Consider the following 19,737-nt stretch of genomic DNA (forward strand, 5'->3'; position numbering starts at 1 on the left):
ATTTCTATAATGCATCTGACATTGTCGCAACTTTTATACTAAATGGCACAAGAATGAATAAATAGATAAATTACGTGACTTTAACAACATAGGAAAAGACATATTGCTACTTACAATAAAGAAGACATGTTAAGTTGCAGACATGCACAATTACAAGAAACAAAGCTTTTGGCCACAGCCTTCATCAACAAAAGAATGGCATTCCAAGATGCTGGAGCTGGCAGCCATGTGCGCATGACATGTGCTTGCTTGTGTGAACGAGTGGCGCGTGCGTTTCTCTTTTTCTGATGAAGGCTGCGGCTGAACGCTTCATGTAAGAGTCTTAATTGTGCCTGTCTGCAAGTTATTGTATCTTCTTTACTGTAAGCAGCAATCTATATATTGCTGAAATTCCTACCTGGAGTTTCCGTCATGTGGTTTTACGTAGATGTCAAAACAGAATCTATGAAATATATGTATTACAGTGGCAGTGTCTCTACTATGCTAACGGCGTTAAGTACGGTATGAGCAAAACTATCCCCATCTGCCTGTTTCACATGAAAAAGTTTTTTTAAGGCCTTTTGTGCTGTTATAGCAGTGTGCACTTATGAAGGGATGTAGTGGGGCAATGCACAGTGGCAATGAGCAATGTACCATTTTACACTCCAGCCAATAGCATCATTCTGAAGTATGCTCATAAGGGTGTGTGCGCAACATTTAGCGTTAGTTGTCATTTTAATTTAGGTATGGTGAGGTTACTTAGCCACTACGGTGTTCTTTATGTGCGATATGAAGCAAACAGGTATTATGTTAAGTAGTGACAGCGTATAAATTTTGCTAGGGGGAGTTGGAAGCAGAAACAGTGAGTATAATGTTCACCCCTGTGTTGCCAGTTACCAGGGTAGGTGACAGCTGGAGCATGAGGCAGAGAGGGCCCTCACTGGCACCATCACAAGGTATTGTCTCTCTATGGGGAACGAGCCGTGCTGCTGCCTTTTTATGTGCACCCAGCTATAGTTGCAGTTATTTTGAGAAAAGAAGGATGTTGGTTGCGTGGGATGTGTGCAGGCCAAGTATAGAATCTTTGCAACCTGCTTTCATAGTATACTAATCAAAAGAACCCTACAGTTTACACTGTGAGAATAAAAAATGACAGTTGTTAACGTTTTGCTACTACACGATAAATTATCAGCTTTTTCCTGAAATTTCACAGTATAAGAGTTAATATTTTTTTTCTGTTCTACAGACTAGACTGTTCAAGATCTGGCTCAGCCAAATACTGCAAGACGATGAAAGTGGAAATCCTAAATTGGGAATATTTAGGAGTGGACTTCTAGTTATGGCGTTCACTTTAAAATCACTAGAAACCTCCCAAAAAAAACTTGTTTGGAACTGGTGGATTGGAACCATTTTAATTCATTTCTGGGACAATGGTGTCCGATGTGTTGGGCAAAAATTCTAATATAGAGTATTTGTAAGGATACAGATTGATGGTAGGCAATGAAAACCTAGTACGCCTAACTCCATTTTGTTAAATTTACAGGGAAAGCGAAAATGGTATCTTAAAAATATGTAGGGGAGAGTGGTGAGACTTGATCCCTTTTTTACATTTTATTTTTTAAAGCGGTAGGTATAAACATCAGAAAAGAACTAAAATGTGTAATAAATAGCCAGTTTTTAACTCTTTCTGTCCCTATTTTTAATTCAATCCTTTGCCATTTACTATCACCATAAAAAATTAAAAACTAAAGCCATGCAGAATGGATCAAGTCTCACCATATGTGGGACACTTGATCCCATTTATGGGGAGACTTGATCCGCCACTTCGTTGTGGTAAATGAAACAATTTATTCGTTATTCAAACTAAATTTTATTTTGTTTATAAGATTTATAAGATGAACTGAGGTTTACTAACAAAAGAAATTCACATAATAACTTTAGAAAACAAATTCATTGATGATCTCTAAAGGCATTGCTTGAAGTGCGATCTGTAGCCTACAAAACATGTGACGAGATCATAAAAAAGTCACTTAGTTTTCAAATATGTATTTTAAATAGTTGAAATTACTGTAAAAAAATTAGAATTAGCATGTTTAGTGTATCCAAGATCATATATGAGATAAAGCACATTCATACAAAGAAAAAACAAGTATACTTCTTGAGAAATCAATAACGGCTGCCTGTGTTTGAAGTATTTAACATGATGAAATTATAGACAAACATACAAATTATTGAATATTAAAGCCCTCAAATTTGACACTGTTAAAAATGAAACTGGTAACTCTGTCATTCTTTGAAGAAAATGCTGGAGATGGAATGACTCGTACAATTTGGTTCCTTTCAATGTCACATATGTCTTCAGTTTCTGGCCACTTGAACCGTTGACCCTCTATCTTCCTCGCACATTTTATGGTGAAATTCTCTTTGTCAGGAACATTGACAATCTCTCCCACATAATGTTTTTCAGATTTCTTTGTTTGGAAGGTAGCAATGATCCATTTTCCAGTGCCTGGTTCATCATTCAAAATTTCATAAGAATCACTGTTACTCAAACTCTCCAAGTCATTATCAAACTCACATAGAGACAGTTCTTCACTTTCGGAAGTTTCTACTTTTGGCTTATACGTTTGTTTCTTGTTTTCAAAGTTCAGCCTCTTAGGTCTTCCCACAGGTTTCAATCTTCGTGCTTTTCTTGCTCTGAGTTCTTCCTCAAGTTTATCTTTTACCGGTGTGTTTGTTAGGATTGCGGTACATGCTCATTTCCTTCCTCGTCTAGTTGTAGTGTGAGCTGCTGCCTTAGGATGTGATCTGATATCTTCAAAGGATCTGTATCCAATTGCGCTAGGTCTAATTCCAGAAAATGAAGGTGTTGATAATGAAACAAACTCTTTTGGAGAATCACAGACTTCCACAGATTGTAAGTGGTCTGTTGTATATACAGACAAAAATTCATCATCTGTAAATATATCAGAGTTAAATGGCCATATGCCTGAAACCCAAAAACCACTAATCACATTGCTGGGTGTAAAAGCTTTGGGGAAAGCTCTACCAAAAATCTCGGAGATATCATAGATAGAGATAGTTTTCCCTGGATGCGCTGTCATCCAGTCTCCTGCAGCAGAATTGTAATATGCCTTCAGTGGACCATACACTGACCTATCAAGGGGCTGCATTTTGTGGGATGTATGGGGAGGAATTGTCAAAAGAGTAATTCCATTTTCTTTTGCAAAATGTAAGGATTCCAAACTAATATGACTATCATGATTGTCCATGATGATAAGTGCTTTGTGTTGAGCACTGCATTTTACATACTTATGAAAATGTTTTAAAAACAAAACAAAATTATCAGCTGTCATCCAACCGCTGGAATGAGTGGAACCACTGGTTCCAGGAGGAGCTCCATGCAGCATCCTATCCTGCCAGTTCACACGTGGAAAGATCATGAAAGGTGGGATGTGGCCTCCTATAGCATTTATTGCACATGCTGTCACAAGTTCACTTCTCTCGGCAGAAGTCACTTTTCCTACCTGTTTCTCTCCTCTTACAGCCACTATTTTTCCTGGTTTGTGGACTGTAGTAAGACCCGTTTCGTCTATGTTCCAAATAGATTCTGGACCAAGAACTTCCCTAGTGATAATCTGGCGAAGATTATCAAAAAACTGTCTAACATTGTGTTTATTAAAGCTGCTTCCTCTGCTTATACTGGTTCCTTCTGGTGTACGAAGAGAGAGTTCAGGATGCCTTCTCATGAAACCTCTGAACCAGTCATTTCCAGCTTTGCCCTCTTTCTTCCAATTTTCAGGAATTTTCTTTTTATTTTCAGAAGAAAATTGATATGCAAATGCACGCACACTTTTTGCACTCAGGCCATTGTGTAATTTGCTTGCCGTTTTCAAGTATTCACATAAAGAATTTTCTTCCTCAGTTGAAAACACCTGAGACTTGTTGTATGTAGAAGAATAAGAAATTTCAGTATCTTGACTTAACTGCTTCCTAACATAGCGTTTTAAGGTCATTAGTGGGACTTGAAATTCCTTTGATGCTCCTCGGAAACTTTTTCCCCCAAGGCACGCCATTACTGCAAGTTCCATACTTCTAGAGTCAATTTTTTTCCTAGCTTTGACTCCCTCTTTCCTTTTATATGTAAGACCCATAGTTCTGCAATATAAAGCAAAATTACGATACTTTTTGTTTTAATTTATTAGACCTAAGTTTCATTTTCACCCATATTGTATAATTCAATGCATTATATTACAATAAAATGCCTATATATTATCATTTGTTGGGTGTTGTATGTCTTACAATAGTGTGATACCAGGAGAACAATTAAATCTTTGGGAAACATTTGAACAGGGACACTTGATCCCTGGATCAAGTCTCACCAAGTTCTTGAGGATCAAGTCTCCCCATAAGACACAAGTAAACAAAATTGCTTCTGAATGCTCCCTAACCTACAATTAGCATTTATTTTCAGTTATACTTTATGCCTTAAAGTATGAACTTTTATAGGAAACAGTTACCAGCATTATTTCTTCCTGACTTAATATGTAAAAATAATTGGATTCACTTACCAAAATAAAAGTTAATTCGGTGAAAAATCTTTCTTTCCCTCTTACTGGACAGTAACAACAGTTAAACTCACAGATGCAAATTACAACAATGGAAAGTGGATGGCAAGAAACACTGATGCCAACAAAAAAAAATTTAATTCCCCAAAATGGCCAAAATAATGGGAGGAACAAGTCTCCCCACTGATCAAGTCTCACCACTCTCCCCTAATGTGGTACAGATAATGTTACTATATGTGTAACTATATAGTACATGCCTAGTTATATAGGCCTAGACAGAGAGAGAAACTCAAGCACTTTCCAATCTCTCTTTGGTAATGAAGTTACTGGTTACTGAAATATTCACAGAAAGATGAAGTTTAGAGATTTTCATTGCCTAGTATTGATATGTGCACTCTTCCTCTCTCTAGACACAGATAACAGATCAAAATGTTGTTTGCAGAAATAGTAATGGCAATTTAAAACAAAGTGTGATACAGAAGTAAATGAGTTTTTCAGCCACAGAAATCTTCAACCTCCTTGCCAGTGGCTTAAGAATTCAATTGATAAGATTAACTTCAAATAACTAAAACACATGTCTAAAAACCTGCCACAGAAGTAGTTTGTAAATGATAGGGGGGAGGAGGAGACACACACACACACACACACACACACACACACACACACACACACACACACACACACACACACAGAGAGAGAGAGAGAGAGAGAGAGAGAGAGAGAGAGAGAGAGAGAATTCGAACATTTCGGGTGCAAAGTTCCATTCTTGAGATTGCAAATACGTGCAAGTCTAACTTCTCGTGGCTACTTACAAAGGGCTCACAACGGATGCTCTACTTTATACACTTATTACGTGATCTTATACGTACAAATTGTCAACATCGAAACACCACTCGTGGGCCCCGTTCTTTGACGGAAATGGGTAAGTTTGCATCGCTATAAATTGCTATTAGACAATACACTACTGTAACCCATATATTTTGAACTAAGATATTGTGATCTGGTTGTCATGTCTTTGCAGCAACAAAATGAGCACTTAGGTCACACAAAATACGTCGAGCACTCTTAACTTTCCATGTCGGCAATGATTTATACATTTCTAGGAGAAATTTCGATCTTCATTACATGTTTGGATTGTGGTAGTTGTTTTTGTGCTGTCGTGACGTCGCCCCTAGTTGCAGTTACATTTACAAGTCACTGTAATTGACATACTGTCATAAAGGTGTTGTCCAGGTACGGGTACACTGCACCGAATAATCCACATAATAAAAATAACGCTTACCCGTTTGTTCGCATAATTACCTTTGGAAGTATGTCATTTTCCACCTCCTTGCATACACTCACTGTAAAGCAATACTACTGAATAATCACATAAATTGAGAACGAGAATACATACAATACACACTCCCGTTCAAATCTTCGCTGCAGTTGCATGCCGCTACTTGATTGGTCGATTCTCGTAACACCCACAGTCGGCGGTTCATTGTTTAAACTGATGGCGGTAGTTCAACGAATATCGAAATGAAATTTAGATGCACGAACCCTTATGGTGTAAAAAAGACAATTCGCATTTGCTACAGTTTGGGTGAATATGTATTTTATATTAAATTACAGATGCGAAGAGCTAACATTCCAATTCAATTGTGAAGGGCGACCAGATTTATATCTCTGAACGATGGCGTACTTTCGTTACGTCTATGGTAGTATTCGGTTTCAAAACAGTGTAAATGTAGGTGTATGCTGAAGGGTGGTTTGGGGTAGGGCCTGGTGGGTGGAGGTGCTTTGAGGATACCTTGTAGGTATAGAAATTAATAAAATGGCGAGGGATGGCGATAACTCTAATGAAGTATTTTCGAATATTAATGAACGTCCTGTAGATGATATTTCCCTTGAATTTTTCTATAAACCTCACACCATAACGTTGCTTACTGTGTCAATCGCTGCTGTAATATATTCTGCATTTACACGGTTAGTATATAACTTGCAGCCTTGCAGATGCGTTTGTATGTGTGTGTTTTAGTTTTAAGTATTGGTGCTCATCGATTAAAACCGACGTTCCTTGTACAGAAATGAACGTATGCTGCATTGTGCCGTGTTATCACTTAGTGAGTTAGTAGGATTGTGAACTATTTTTCGTTTGCGTACTGAACGTTTCGCCGTAAAACATAAGACGTTTATAAACTGTTCATACAGTGCTCAACGTGATGGTAACTTTACTGATGAGGTACTTTAAATTTGAGAATTAAATCGTAATAATGAGAATTTGCTATAGATTTCAACCGATAAATAGCGTTTGTTCGCGCCCCTATGTCACAATGTGCAGGTGCGCATTCATGAAGAATTTTGCCAATGTGAATTTTGCAGTTTACACGTGTGGATACGAAATGCGAAGGGTACCCCCCCCCCCCCCCCCCACTGTTGCACTGACTACCCCATCGATTCCATTAAACCATACCGAATAGGCAGTATAAAAATTATTCGATTTTCTGTAGGAAGTGTAATTAATCGTGTGTGTGTGTCCTGGAGCTGTTAGTGGGTATTTCGTAGGCAAGTGAAAATTTCTCAGCTTCATAACAAGGAAATAAGGCATTGGTGTTATTTTCTAACCTCACACATTCATGTAATAATCCGACTGGCTCCAATTGTGATACGTTGGCATGTTACAGTCTGGTTATTAGTTTTACATTCATGTGTAATTAGATCCAGCCATTAATCACAAAATAGTGACATCTTACTTTCACAATTGAATCCTGAAGCTGAGGTCAAATAATGTAGTTTCCACCAGTCCTAACTCATAGGGTACTAAACCATGTGGAGCTTTGTAAGAATACTTTCCAAAGATTCTTGTAGTGTGGTTGTATGAAACTGTTGATAAAATTAAGAGGGGGGGGGGGGGGAGGAAGAAGGAGCGTTTCAACACACAGTTGTAGGTAGTCAGAAGTGTTCAGAATTTTCGGAATTTAACCTAACATGTTATACAGTAAGGAACTTAAGTTGCCTGTTTAACATGGTTGGTATATTTTGTTCTAGCATGGTACTGAAATGTGTAATAGTAAAACATTGAGCTGTGGTAAATTACTAAAGCTCATTTGTAAATTTTATTGTTGAAGGAAGAGCCTTTATTGGGACTGTGATAAAAAGAAAACTATTGTTGTCATACACAGAAAAAATAGTGTGTTAAGTTAATGTGGCAGTGTGCATTTAGATATGACATGAATATAGCATTAGGCTGCATTACAGGGCAGAACATTTAACACAACTTTTATTTGGCATTCACAGTCGTTTACTTTTCTAACTTGTTCAACGTATCACCTTTCAACCTAACATAGACCTCTGGCTGCACTACAAATGTCTGTCACCACAGCTAAGATTCTGATGGGCCCAATTTTTGTTAAAAATTGATATACAGATTTGTTAGGTCATTAAAGGAAGATGTACAAACTGGTACCCCTCATCATTTTGCTATTTTCTGGTTATGAATCTATTAAGTGAAAGATGACAATGAAAAAGTAATGGCAAATTTAAAAATTCTTGGACACATTTGAAGAAATGTAGTAAATATAAGCATAGTTTGCCAGTGCATGCTGCTTTAACTCCACAGCCCACTCCACTGCCATGTGGGGGTTATATTGTATGTTAGCACTCCATCTCTCATCCATGAAGGTCTTGGTTTATAACTGCAGGGGTTGTGTTTGAAGCTTTGGGTATCACAAGAGGGCATTGCACCAACAGACTACATATAGGAAGTCAGTGAAGCAGCTGGGAATCAGGTGCCAGAGTGACCAAGAGTGGCCAGAATGTTGCAGAATTTTCTAGAATGTTCATGGCTGTTCTATTATCCTGTTGTGGTGGGGGGACAATCTAGTTCAGTGGGAGTGCCTGTGTACATGCTTAATTTCAATGCAGCCAAAACCCAATCCAACATCATCACACAGTGACAAGTTCCATAGACCTTCAGCAACAGCATTGTTGGTAGTGCAATTCCCGTGGGATGATACAGTATGTCACCTTAGCGTCATGTTTAATGAGCATTTAACAGAACAACAACAAATTGCCAATATCAGGAGGGGGGGACCAAATAAAGATCACACTATGTACCTGGTGCTGAGTGGAAACTCGGCACTTCCTCCATACCTCAACGTGATACAGTGCAAAGTGCTGCTCCACCACGAGCTCGAGTGGTCTGCGTTAAAATGGGGTGGTGCTGTTGACAAGGGTGTTGAGAGGCTCCAAACTCCATAAAACCGAATGCTCTGGATAGCACTACTTGTTGATCACAATTTTCCTTCAGAGTTTGCACATCAAATTGCCGATGTTCAACATCTTTGGTGAATGCTTAGACTATACTGTATGCTCATTCTTCAAGAAAAAATCGGGCGTCGTGCACAAATTCAGTAGATCCAGAGGCTTGCACAAAAGATACACTTCGAGTGCCCATGAGATGGGGCTGTTGGAGAGTCACAACCTGCACTGGTAGACAATGTAAAGAAATTGCCTAGGTGGTGGTGGTGGAGGAAGAAGAAGAAGAAGAAGAAGAAGAAGAAGAAGCAACAAATATCAGAGGAATAACCACAAGGTTTAAACTCTTGAAACAACAGAGAAAAGGAAATCACAAATGAAGATTTGGTTGCTTGTGTGTGTGTCAGTACACTTCTGGAAATTGATTAGAGCAGATCAAAGATCAGTGAATGTGATAGGAAGTGAAATAGAATTAACCGAAAAGAATTGCTTAAGGTTATAAGCAGTGCATTAAGTGGAATTTTAGTGTGTTCAGTAATATTACCATTCAACAGGATGCCAAAACATAAGAGGAGATCCTGCAAGTGGTGAATTGAAAAGAAAGAAATAGAAAGAACAACGAAAAGGTGAAATAAAAAAGGAGCAAGCAGCACTTTTAGATTCACAATGGAAGAGTATGAATACAGTGACAGAAAACTTAACAGATGAGTACCGAGATGAAACGCAAAACTGATGATTGTGGTAGCACTGTCAGTTTTGACCTATGACATCATTGAGATGGTGCACATCCCTGTCTCAAGTTTGTACAATATGGCGACCATGATGACACTCACTACATATGCAAACCAAAACAAAAAATGTGAAAAATATTTAATTGCAAAAATAACATGAAACTAACAGGTCCACCACAGAAATTGGGGGTTTGGGTGGGGACAAACTAAATATCAGACAATTCTAATAAAAAACTGGTTTCAGAAATTTTGTTTGACCTATATAGCTTAAATGAAGTCCATGGTACCATTAACCCACACACAACTCAATAACCTTGTAGTGGAAATTTAGCACAAACAACAGTGGTCTAGCCCACTGTTACCCCCTTTTGCCCTCTGATTCTAGTAAAGCCAACCTTAAGAAGTAGGAAACACTTTACTAGTTGCATGTTAGTTACAATTTCTTCAGGTTCTACCAACCTGAATATTGTGTCTTTTGCCCTCCAGAGGTTCGTGTTGGAAGATTAGATGGGGTATGGTTTCATCTTCCTCGCCACATGGTCTACACTTAGGGGCTTCTTCCTCCTCATCCATCAAGTGTAGGTGTTTCTTAAAGTTCCCATGCTCAGTCATCAGTCCTACCGTGAGTTTAATCTGCTTCTTGTTTGGGTTCAGGATCACAGAACTTCTCCTGAAATATGGCTTCAGCATCAGTAGCTTGCCATGTTTTTGTTTTTGACCATAACCCAATATTCTATGTACTGCCTCCTGATCCAGCTACATAGTTTTCATTTTACTTTCATCTTAGTGACTTATTAGGACAAGTTCTGGTCCAATAAATGGAGTCATTTGCCAGCCCTAGCCAGTCTGTTAGCTTGTTCGTTGCCAATAATTCCTGAGTGACCAAGGACCTGCAGCAGGTGTACCGTGTTGCTTTCTACTCATCTCCCAAGGTCTTCATGATATTATGCAGCCATCTTTGATCTCGCAGCTGCTAAGAAAGGTTACTGTGACCCTTGTACTATCTATGCCAATTCTCCTTCGTGCACAATCTGATTGCAGATATTTCTGACTGGAAAACTGGCCAACTTCCCTAAAGAGACAGCTCTCTTTAGTCTAGAGCCCTCCACCAAGAGGGGCCCCAGCCTTTGTAGCACCTCGTCCCTTTCTGTATTGCATGTATATCCTGCTATTCTGTTTCCCCTCCCTTGGGGAACATGTTGTGGATATTCTAAAGTTTCATTAACACAGCGTCGGAACAGTCCGTAGTCTGTTTTTTCCCTCTTTCTTCGCTCTCCACCTCCTCCCCTTTCTCCACTTTGATGTTTGAGGCTGGTCTATGTGTTTGACGCCTAACAGGTGACTGTTTAACACACAATTCCCAGCCTCTGGTCGACAGATAGGGTTTGCATGCACACTTTGGTACAGAGCAGGCTCAAGAAGGGGATGATTGACTGAGCTGTTACCTTCCCAATTGCCAATTGGTCCCTCTGTCTGGAGTTTTGTAGGTGTGAACAATCACCAAGATGGAGGAGCCCTCCTCTGAGGGGGCACCTGTTGGAAGGAGTGTCCCATCTGAGATACCGGTAATCATAGAAGATTTTCTTGCAATGATCCAATCACTTGTCTAAATTAAATGAAGCCAAAGATTTGACAATTCTCCCAGCTGCACTGTGGTTTCTCATGGTGTCACTTACTGAAGGAGGTCAGACTTTTGCAATAGTTAAGCCATTTATTATTCAGAATGTGTTGATGTAATTGCAGGCCCTGTGAAATCCTGTTCTCACTTACATAATGGGACTTTGATTCTGGAGACCAATTGAAATTTTCAAGTCCAGCAACTGCTTACAGATTCGCTCTTCCACAGCTATCCTGTTCGTGTCGAGGATATCGTGTTCGTGTACACTGAATTCTTCACATGGTGTTATTCTCACTTGGCTGTTTGATGGTCTCACCGAGGGGAAATCCTAAACTATCTCTCTGATCATGGTGGCACTGTGTGAAAGAGATTGATGCAAACTTAGTACCTACATGCACTCTTTTTCTCACAGTTAATCGAGTAGTGCTTCCATTGAAGAATAAGGCAGGCTAAGGTCCAACCGTACATTCCAAATGTGATGTTAATGTTATAACTACACTTAAATGTCCTGACAAAACATGACCAAATGCGTTACTTCTAGTAGAGGTACTCATGGGGGCGATTGCTCAGCTCCTCCCCGCTCTGTCAATCGTAATGGTGACATGATGCCTCCATGAGAGTCCCATGTTTCTTGGTGAGCAGTCCATCTGGCAGATCTTAATGAAGTAAAAAGTACCATATCCTGTCACTTGCAAGTTGTTGGCCACTTGAAAATCCTACATTTTACCATCCGGCACTTACAGTACCGTTTTCGCTACACCTCACTCTATGGAGGATATGCCCACACAAACTTTGGATCTCCAATTTGGTACTGCAGTTGTGAAATTGCTCAGTGTTACAGTAACATGCTTGCCTCCTATTCCTACAGCTGCACAATAAGCCATGAAAGCTTTGCCTCCCCCCCGCGTGGCAAAATTACCTGCTACACACTTGGCAGGCCAGAAGGGAACACTCCTGTGAAGGCTTTCTACGTCCCTCCAGCCAACAAACATCTGAGTCCTTGACTGCCAACCATAAAAGCTCTAAGAAATCAAACAAGGACAAACAGTCTTCTCCTTCCCTGACTGAGAGATCCACTTCAACAGTGTCACGGCACAATACCCTCACCCGGTCCACCTCCATTTCACCGGTGGGCACCACCTGCCGTTTTTCTGCTGTGGAGTCCGCAGGTCAACCCAGGGACAATGCTAATGCCTCAATAGGTTTCATGGAGCAAGATCCTCCAGCCTCTGCACCATATAGTAGAGTGTCTTCGAAAGCTGGCACTCGGCATCCGCTGAGGTGATTGCCCTTCATTTGTTCTCCCTTCCTCATTCTGCATTATGACTCGTCTCCAGTGAAACATTCATTGCATTATGTCCAATAAGAAGGAATTAAGGCTGTTCTTGGAATCACAGTATCTGGTTGTTTTCTGCCTCCAAGAAATGAAATTGTGTCTTTGCGACCTCTTTGACCTCCGTGTTTCCATGTGGTTCACTTTGACCTTCCCTTTGAGGACTGCATTCCATCTCATGAGGGAGTCATGCTGCTTATTTGGGATAATGCCAATAGCCAATCCATCTCACTGAAGACGCAGCTGCAGGCTGTTGCAGTCTGCAGTTTCCTTATTCATTCCACCTTTTCTGTTTGTAGCGTCTACATCCCTTTGTCATCGCTGTCACCAGGATAGACCTGTTCCAACTTATTGGTCTGCTCCCTCAGGTCTTTTTGCTGCTTGGTTTCTTTAATGTCCACCATTCCCGTGGATGCTCTTCGAGAACTTGTCGGAGAGGTTCCCTCATGGCTGACCTTTTCAATCAACAACTCAACCTCATCTGTCTAAAGACTGGCGATCCATGTTCCTTTAAGACTCCACGCATTTCCATTTGGACTTCTCGTTCTGCACTGCCCAGCTGCTCTTACATCTCGAGTGATCTGTTCTGACAGACACATACTTGAGCGATCACTTCCTGTACACTATCCATTTGCAGACTCCTACCCCACCTGTCTGTAAACCCAATTGGCATCTTTCTAAGACCAACTGGAGGCTTTACTCCTCGCTAGTGACATTCGACGGAACAATATTTCTCTAGTTGTGATGATCAAGTAGAGCGCCTTAGGAACGTTATCCTTACCGCCGCAGGATGTTGCATAGTTCACATTTTTTCTTTACTGTTCCAGTCTCCTGGTGGACTGAAGCGTGCTGTTAACCTAATTTGTGCACTGAGATGTGCTCTCCCTGTTTTTAACCATTATCCTATGATGGGAAACTATATTTGTTATAGACGGTTGTGTGCACGGTGTTGTCTTTACTAGTTGTTCTAGCAGTTCCATTCTCTCTCTCTCTCTCTCTCTCTCTCTCTCTCTCTCTCTCTCTCTCTCTCTCTCTCTCCCTCTCCCTACATGTGAGGCAACCTCCATTGGCTCTCTGGGATCAAGGTTCATTCAAAGATTTCTGATCTGGCCATAGCAGATGATGTAATTGTGGATCCTGTTACTATATTCCAACACCTTGGGCCATTATTATGCAGAGATTTTGAGCTCCACTCACTATCACCCCACCTTTCTCCCTCAAATACGAGTGGAGGAAGCTTGGGTGAAATTCTTCTCGTCCCTGAATTGTGAATACTACAATACCGCCATTACTTCTGCCCCAGGGTCGAACAATGTACACATTCAGATGTTGCAGCACCTTTCTCTTTTGGGCAAGCACTTTCTCCTTTGTAGGTACAATCACATTTGAGCAGATGACACATTTCCTAGACACTAGTGTGAAGCCATTGTCATGCCCGGACCTAAGTGCAGTAAGGACAAACACCTTCTTTCTAGCTACCGCCTCATTTCTCCCACCAGCTTTTTTTGCAAGGTGATGGAACATATGGTTTGTAGCCAGTTGGCACGGTGGTTCAAGTCTCACAATTGACTAACTGCTGCACAATGTGGATTTCATGTGTGCCGTTCTGCAGTTGCCCATCTTGTCACTTTGTCAACCCATGTCATGAATGGTTGTCAAGAATACCAGACTTTGGCTACATTTTTTGATTTGGAGAAAGCCCACGCCACCTGCTAGAGGACTGGTATCCTCCATACATGTTGGGGCTTCTGAGGCCACCTGCCCCATTTCCACCAGGAATTCTTAAAAGACAGAGTTTTCAAGCTATATGTGGGTTTGCCCTTGTCGGACATCTTTATTCCGGAGAATAGGGTGCCTCAAGGTTCCGTCTTGAGCATTGTCCTAATTGCTATAGCTGCTAACCCTATTGCGGACTATATTCCGCCAGGTATCTCTGACTCCCACTTCATGATCTACTGCAGTTCTCCGCGGACTTGTCTTCTTGAACAGCATCTTCAGTGATATTTCGATCATCTTTTGGAACATCGACAATGGCTTTCACTTACAAAATCATTTGTATGAAATTCTGGTGGCACAGTGGGTTTCTTGTACCTTCATTACATCACAGAAACTATGAAATTCCTGGGGCTCATGCTTGATATGAAACTGTTATGGTCCTCCCATGTGTCTTATTTGGGTGCATGTTGTACCCAGTCCCTCAGTGTCCTATGTGTCCTAAGTGGTACTTCCTGGGGAGCAGATTGGACCACCCTCCTCTGGTTATACTGGTCCCAAGTCCATTCAAAAATAGACTGGGTGTTTCGTTTATTAATCCGCACTTTCATCCATTCTGTGCCGCCTTAACACCATCCACCATCATATAATAAATTTGGCCGCTGGTGTCTTTTATGCTGGTCTGGTTGAGAGTCACTATGCAGAAACTGCCAAACTACCACTATCATACTGATGTGATGTCCTCCTCAAGGGTATGCATGCCGTTTGCCAAGTCTGACCACCCATCCTATACCCTCTTTTTCCATGACTCCCTTCACTGCCAGTGTGGGGTGCACCCTTCTTCTCTATTACCTCCTGGACTTCGCTTTCTCCTACTGCTACAACAGCTAAACTTCATGCTACCCGCCTTGTTCCTAATGGATGTGCACCTTTCTCCATTGCCCATGTTCATCTTGGACTCCATTCGCTTCCAAGGGACACTACTTTGGATTTTATCTGTTTTTGCAAGTTTCTTGACCTTGACACACAACTTAGAGATAGTACTATTTGCACGCTGATGTCTTGAAGACTGGCTGTGGTGTCGGGTGTGCCTTCGTCATTGGAACCGACCATTTTCTGTATCAGCTTCCAGAACACTACTTGATTTTTACAACAGAGCTCTTCGCACTCTATCAGGCCACCCAATGCATCTGATGACACAGGCTTTTTAATTGTCATCTGCTGCAATTATCTCAGTGGCCTTCAGAACCTCTCTCTGCTGGACAAAGTCCGTCCTTTAGTGCAAGGGTTCCAAGTAACCTTCTACTTGCTCGTTGTCGAGGGAGCCACTGTGCTGTTTCTTGGTGGCTCCTGGTCAAGTCGGTCTGACAGGAAATGAGGCTGCTGGTGCTGCTACCAAGAGTGCAGTCCTGCTACATTGGCCTCCTAGCTTTTTCATTCCTTCAGATGATCTTCGTGTTGCCATCTGCTGTCGGCAGATGGTGTCACTCTGGCACCACCACTGGCCTAATCTTCACAGGGACAAGCTCTGGGGAATTGAACCTCTCCCAATAGTTTGGCCTACCTTCATTTGGCCCTCTCATCGGAAGGAGTTGATTTAAGCTATGTTGCTTTTTTTTTAGCCATCACCGTTTGTTATGTTGTGTTCCCCCCACCACTTTGTGCTCAGTGTCGTCAATCATTGATCGCCATTTCCTGATCCAGTGCCCCATTTTTAACTGCTTATGTTCCAGTGTATGTGTTGCCGTCCGAGTTATCAGCTGTTTTACGGAATGAGGTATGGGCTGTCGACTGCATTTTAATTTTTATCCACCATAGCTATAAGGTGAAGGACATTTAATCTTTGGTTAGGGGCCTCTGCTGTCTTTATGGTGTATTTTGTGGGCCTTTCTTCAACGAGAAGTCCTTTCTAGCGCTTTTCTTCCGTCAATTTGACTTAACGTATAGTCTCTCTAAACTTCTTTTACTTATTGGTGTTATAAAGTTATGACATGGCGCTTACGACCTCAATTTATTTTGTGCCTTAAAACAAAACAAAACAATCTAGTCTGGACTGTACACCATATATTCCTGCCCCAGCACCTTCATCTGTTTTTGACCTGTCAGTAAATCAGATTATGTCTCCTGAATGAAATCGTGGTTCATTCTTCTACGTTTCCTTCTTCCAATTGTTACCTTGAAAGGTTAACTGAAGCAGCTGGAAGTTATTGTATGGTCAACTGGCATTTTCCTGACAATTCCCATCTCTACCACACTCTGTATATTGGTCTGAGATTTTGAAAAGGATTATCCCTACATACTGCACTACTGCCTCTACTGAGAAGAGTTTCATCAAGGAGCTTGAGATTCCAATATCCCTATAAATGGTACAACAACAGTTGTTACGGGACTAACTCTTAGATCCTGTTCTTCTGACCCAGTTCCCCCGTGCGGGTCCGGGGCTTAGAATAGGCCCGAGGTATTCCTGCTTGTCGTAAGAGGCGACTAAAAGGAGTCTCATACTTGTTGGCCCTATGAGTTCAGGTCCCATTCTATGGTTTGAACTGCCTCTTTCAAAATTCTACAGAAGTGTGGGTCATATGGGGAAGAATGCCGTATGTGGTGCAGAGTTATCCATAGTGCCCTTAGATTTGATCTCCTGAATCTCTTGTCATGGCTTTGCATCTCCATCTGCGATTCAACTATTTGGGCGAGGACGCTTTCCGGGATATGTCATCTTCTTCCGTTGTCTCCTGTCCTCTTTCGCCCCTGTGACAATATTGGATTTCTCTGTACCCAACATCCAGCACGGTAGCCAGTCCGTTGTGGTGGGGCCGTCTTGTACCCATTTGGTGGTAGCGCTCTGTCAACACAGGGATCACACTGCTGATGACTGAGCAGTAAACTCCTCACATAAACCAAGGAGTAGATGCCTGTCTTTCTGAGGCATCAGGACTCCCGTCCATCATGGCAGTTAGCCTTTGCTGAGGCTATGTGGTGCCCGTTGGGAGAGCCCCTGATCGGGGTGGGTGGTATCAGGGTGGATGACCTGCAATGAAGTGGACTAAATCATCTCTTGCTGGTGACTGTACAGCACATTTCTACCTATGAAGCTTCAGTTTTTTGTTGAACACCTTGAGGATAAGTTTGGAGAAGTGACAGCACCGTCCAAGATGCGAAACAGCGCATTCTTGATTCAGAGAGCATCCCCAGCCCAATCCCGAGCGTTACTCGCCTGTGACAAGCTGGGTGATGTCCTTGTTTCCATCACTCCCCATAAAAGCCTCAACATCGTCCAGGGGATCATTTTCCATCGCTATCTCCTCTTGCAGTCTTACGACGAACTCCGTGTCGATTTAGAATGGTGGGGTGTTCATTTCATCTGGCACATTTACAGGGGACCCAAAGACAACAGGGTTGTTACCGGTGCCTTCATCTTGGCCTTTGAAGGTGATTAATTGCCTGAAAAGGTCAAGGTGATGGTTTACCGCTGTGACATTAAACCGTATGTCCCTCCCCCTATGCGGTGCTTCAAGTGCTGGAATTTTGGGCAAATGTCTTCCCGCTGCACTTCCAGCACCACATGCCGAGACTGCGGAAGTGTACTGCACCCAGATACTCCATGTGCACCTCCTCCCACTTCCATCATCTGTGGAGAGTACCACTCTCCTTGTTTGCCAGACTGCCCAGTACTCCAAAAGGAGTGGAAAATCATGGACCAGTTGACTTACACAGAGGCTAAACATAAATTTGAAAGATTACAACCCATTTGGTTGATGTCGACATATGCTGCAGCTATGTCACCATTGCCGTCCCAAGTGCCAGTGGTTCCTCACTCTGTGCCACGAACAGTGGGCCCTCTGGGCCACCAGAGTACATCTGCCCCCTTGGTGGTGGGGGACAAATCTTCCTCCATTGCTTCCAAAGCTCCTACGTTGGGAGCAAGGCCCCCCAAATGTAGGGGACATCAGTCCCTTCTCCCCTGTCTTAGAAGCAACAGCCTCTTGCGGCTCCTCTCGTGCGGAAGGGGTCCCTTGGGTCCCTCTCTTCCAAGTCCTCCATTAATGCGACAGCAGACACTCACCAGTGGCTCAAGGAGCCAAAAGCTGATGGGCGAAGAGCTTCACGGTCTTCCTCCGTGCCTGAAGCTGCTTTGGGAAATCTTCCCAGCAAGGCCCTAAAGAGAAGTGAGAGAGCAAGCAAACTAAGTAGTAGTCTGTTAAGAATCAGAACCCTCTGGTGGCCCCAACACCACCACTCACTGATTGATCAACTCCCTAAACCTTACCTACTTTTGGGAGATTTTAACACTTATAATCCCTTGTGGGGTAGCACTGTGCTCACTGGCCGAGGCAGATATGTCGAAAATTTACTGTTATAACTAAACCTCTGCCTCTTAAATAAAGATGCCCCCACACATTTCAGTGTGTCACACAGCACATATTCGGCCATTGATCTCTTGGTTTGCAGTCCTAGCCTTCTCCCATCTATCCACTGGAGAACACATGACGACGACCTGTGTGGTAGTAACTACTTCCCCATCTTCTTGTCACTACCCCGGCATCATGCCCACGGACGCCTACCCAGATGGGCTTTCAACAAGACAGACTGGGAAACTTTGTCGTTGAGCAGGCCATTACAATGTCGTTTCTATGGCAGAAAACACAATCCCTCATTCTTTAGGGTGCCCCCATTGAAAGTCAGTACCTTGGGGGTCGCTAGGGCAATTAAAGAGCACCAGTAAGCTCTTCAGCGACATAAGTAGCAACCTTCCCTAGAGCACCTCATATCCTATAAACTGCTCCGTGCCTGCATCCTCCAGCGTATAAAAAGACGGAAACAGGAGTGTTGGGAGAGGTACGTCTTAACTATTGGGTGCCATATGTCACCTTTCCAAGTCTGGACGAAGATCAGACGTCTTTTTGGGCACCAGACCCCAATAGGTGTCCCTCGCGTTAACATCAATGGCGTGTTACCTACCGACGCAAACGCAATTGCCGAGTGGTTTGCTAAGCACTATGCTCGAGCCTCTGCATCAGAGAATTACCCCCCAGCCTTTTGCACCATTAAACGGCGGATAGAAAGGAAAGTCCTCTCGTTCACTACACGCCTTAGTAATCCCTAGATGCCCCATTTACAGAGTGGAAGCTCCTCAGCGCCCTTGCAGATTGCCCCGACACAGCTCCTGGGCCAGATCGGATCCATAGCCAGATGATTAAACATCTCTTGTCTGCTACAAGTGACATCTCGTGCTCTTCAACCGGATCTGGTGCGATGGCATCTTTCCATCGCAATGACGGGAGAGCACCATCATTCCAGTGCTGAAACCCGGTAAAATTCCACTTGACATGGATAGCTATCGGTCCATCAGCCTCACCAACTTTCTTTGTAAGCTGCTGGAATGTATGGTGTGTCTCCAGTTGGGTTGGGTCCTGGAGTCATGTGGCCTACTGGCTCCGTGCTGGGGCGGTTTCTGCCAGGGTCGCTCTACTACTGATATTCTTGTTGCCATCTTTCTTGATTTACAAGAAGCATATGACACCACCTGACGACATCATATCCTCGCCTCATTATACG

The 19,737-nt window shown here is 42.4% G+C and overlaps 2 protein-coding genes across 10 annotated transcripts in view; one reads left to right on the forward strand and one right to left on the reverse strand.

Annotated features, from left to right (window-relative positions):
• The window catches only part of LOC126162323 (protein regulator of cytokinesis 1-like), a 140,160-nt gene extending 134,164 nt beyond the window's left edge, over positions 1-5,996 (reverse strand). Inside the window, exon 1 of one of the 2 annotated variants that reach the window (XM_049918749.1) lies at positions 5,673-5,784. In XM_049918749.1, coding sequence (XP_049774706.1) covers positions 5,673-5,674 — 2 coding nt within the window. In that variant the 5' untranslated portion in view covers positions 5,675-5,784. Of the gene's footprint in view, positions 1-5,672; positions 5,785-5,849 lie in introns of those variants that run through there. The other variant, XM_049918748.1, reaches the window with a different exon arrangement.
• Positions 5,997-6,128: 132 nt separating this feature from the next.
• The window catches only part of LOC126162326 (phosphatidylserine synthase), a 185,102-nt gene continuing 171,493 nt past the window's right edge, over positions 6,129-19,737 (forward strand). For all 8 annotated transcript variants that reach the window (XR_007535063.1, XR_007535061.1, XR_007535064.1 and 5 more), the window contains exon 1: positions 6,129-6,515. Coding sequence is in view for 4 of the 8 variants with exons in the window: in XM_049918752.1 (XP_049774709.1) it covers positions 6,364-6,515 (152 nt within the window). In the remaining 4 variants the exon portion in view is untranslated. The remainder of the gene's footprint in view (positions 6,516-19,737) is intronic.

Source organism: Schistocerca cancellata, chromosome 2 (genome assembly GCF_023864275.1).
Source record: "Schistocerca cancellata isolate TAMUIC-IGC-003103 chromosome 2, iqSchCanc2.1, whole genome shotgun sequence".
In the NCBI taxonomy this organism is placed as follows: Eukaryota; Metazoa; Arthropoda; class Insecta; order Orthoptera; family Acrididae; genus Schistocerca; species Schistocerca cancellata.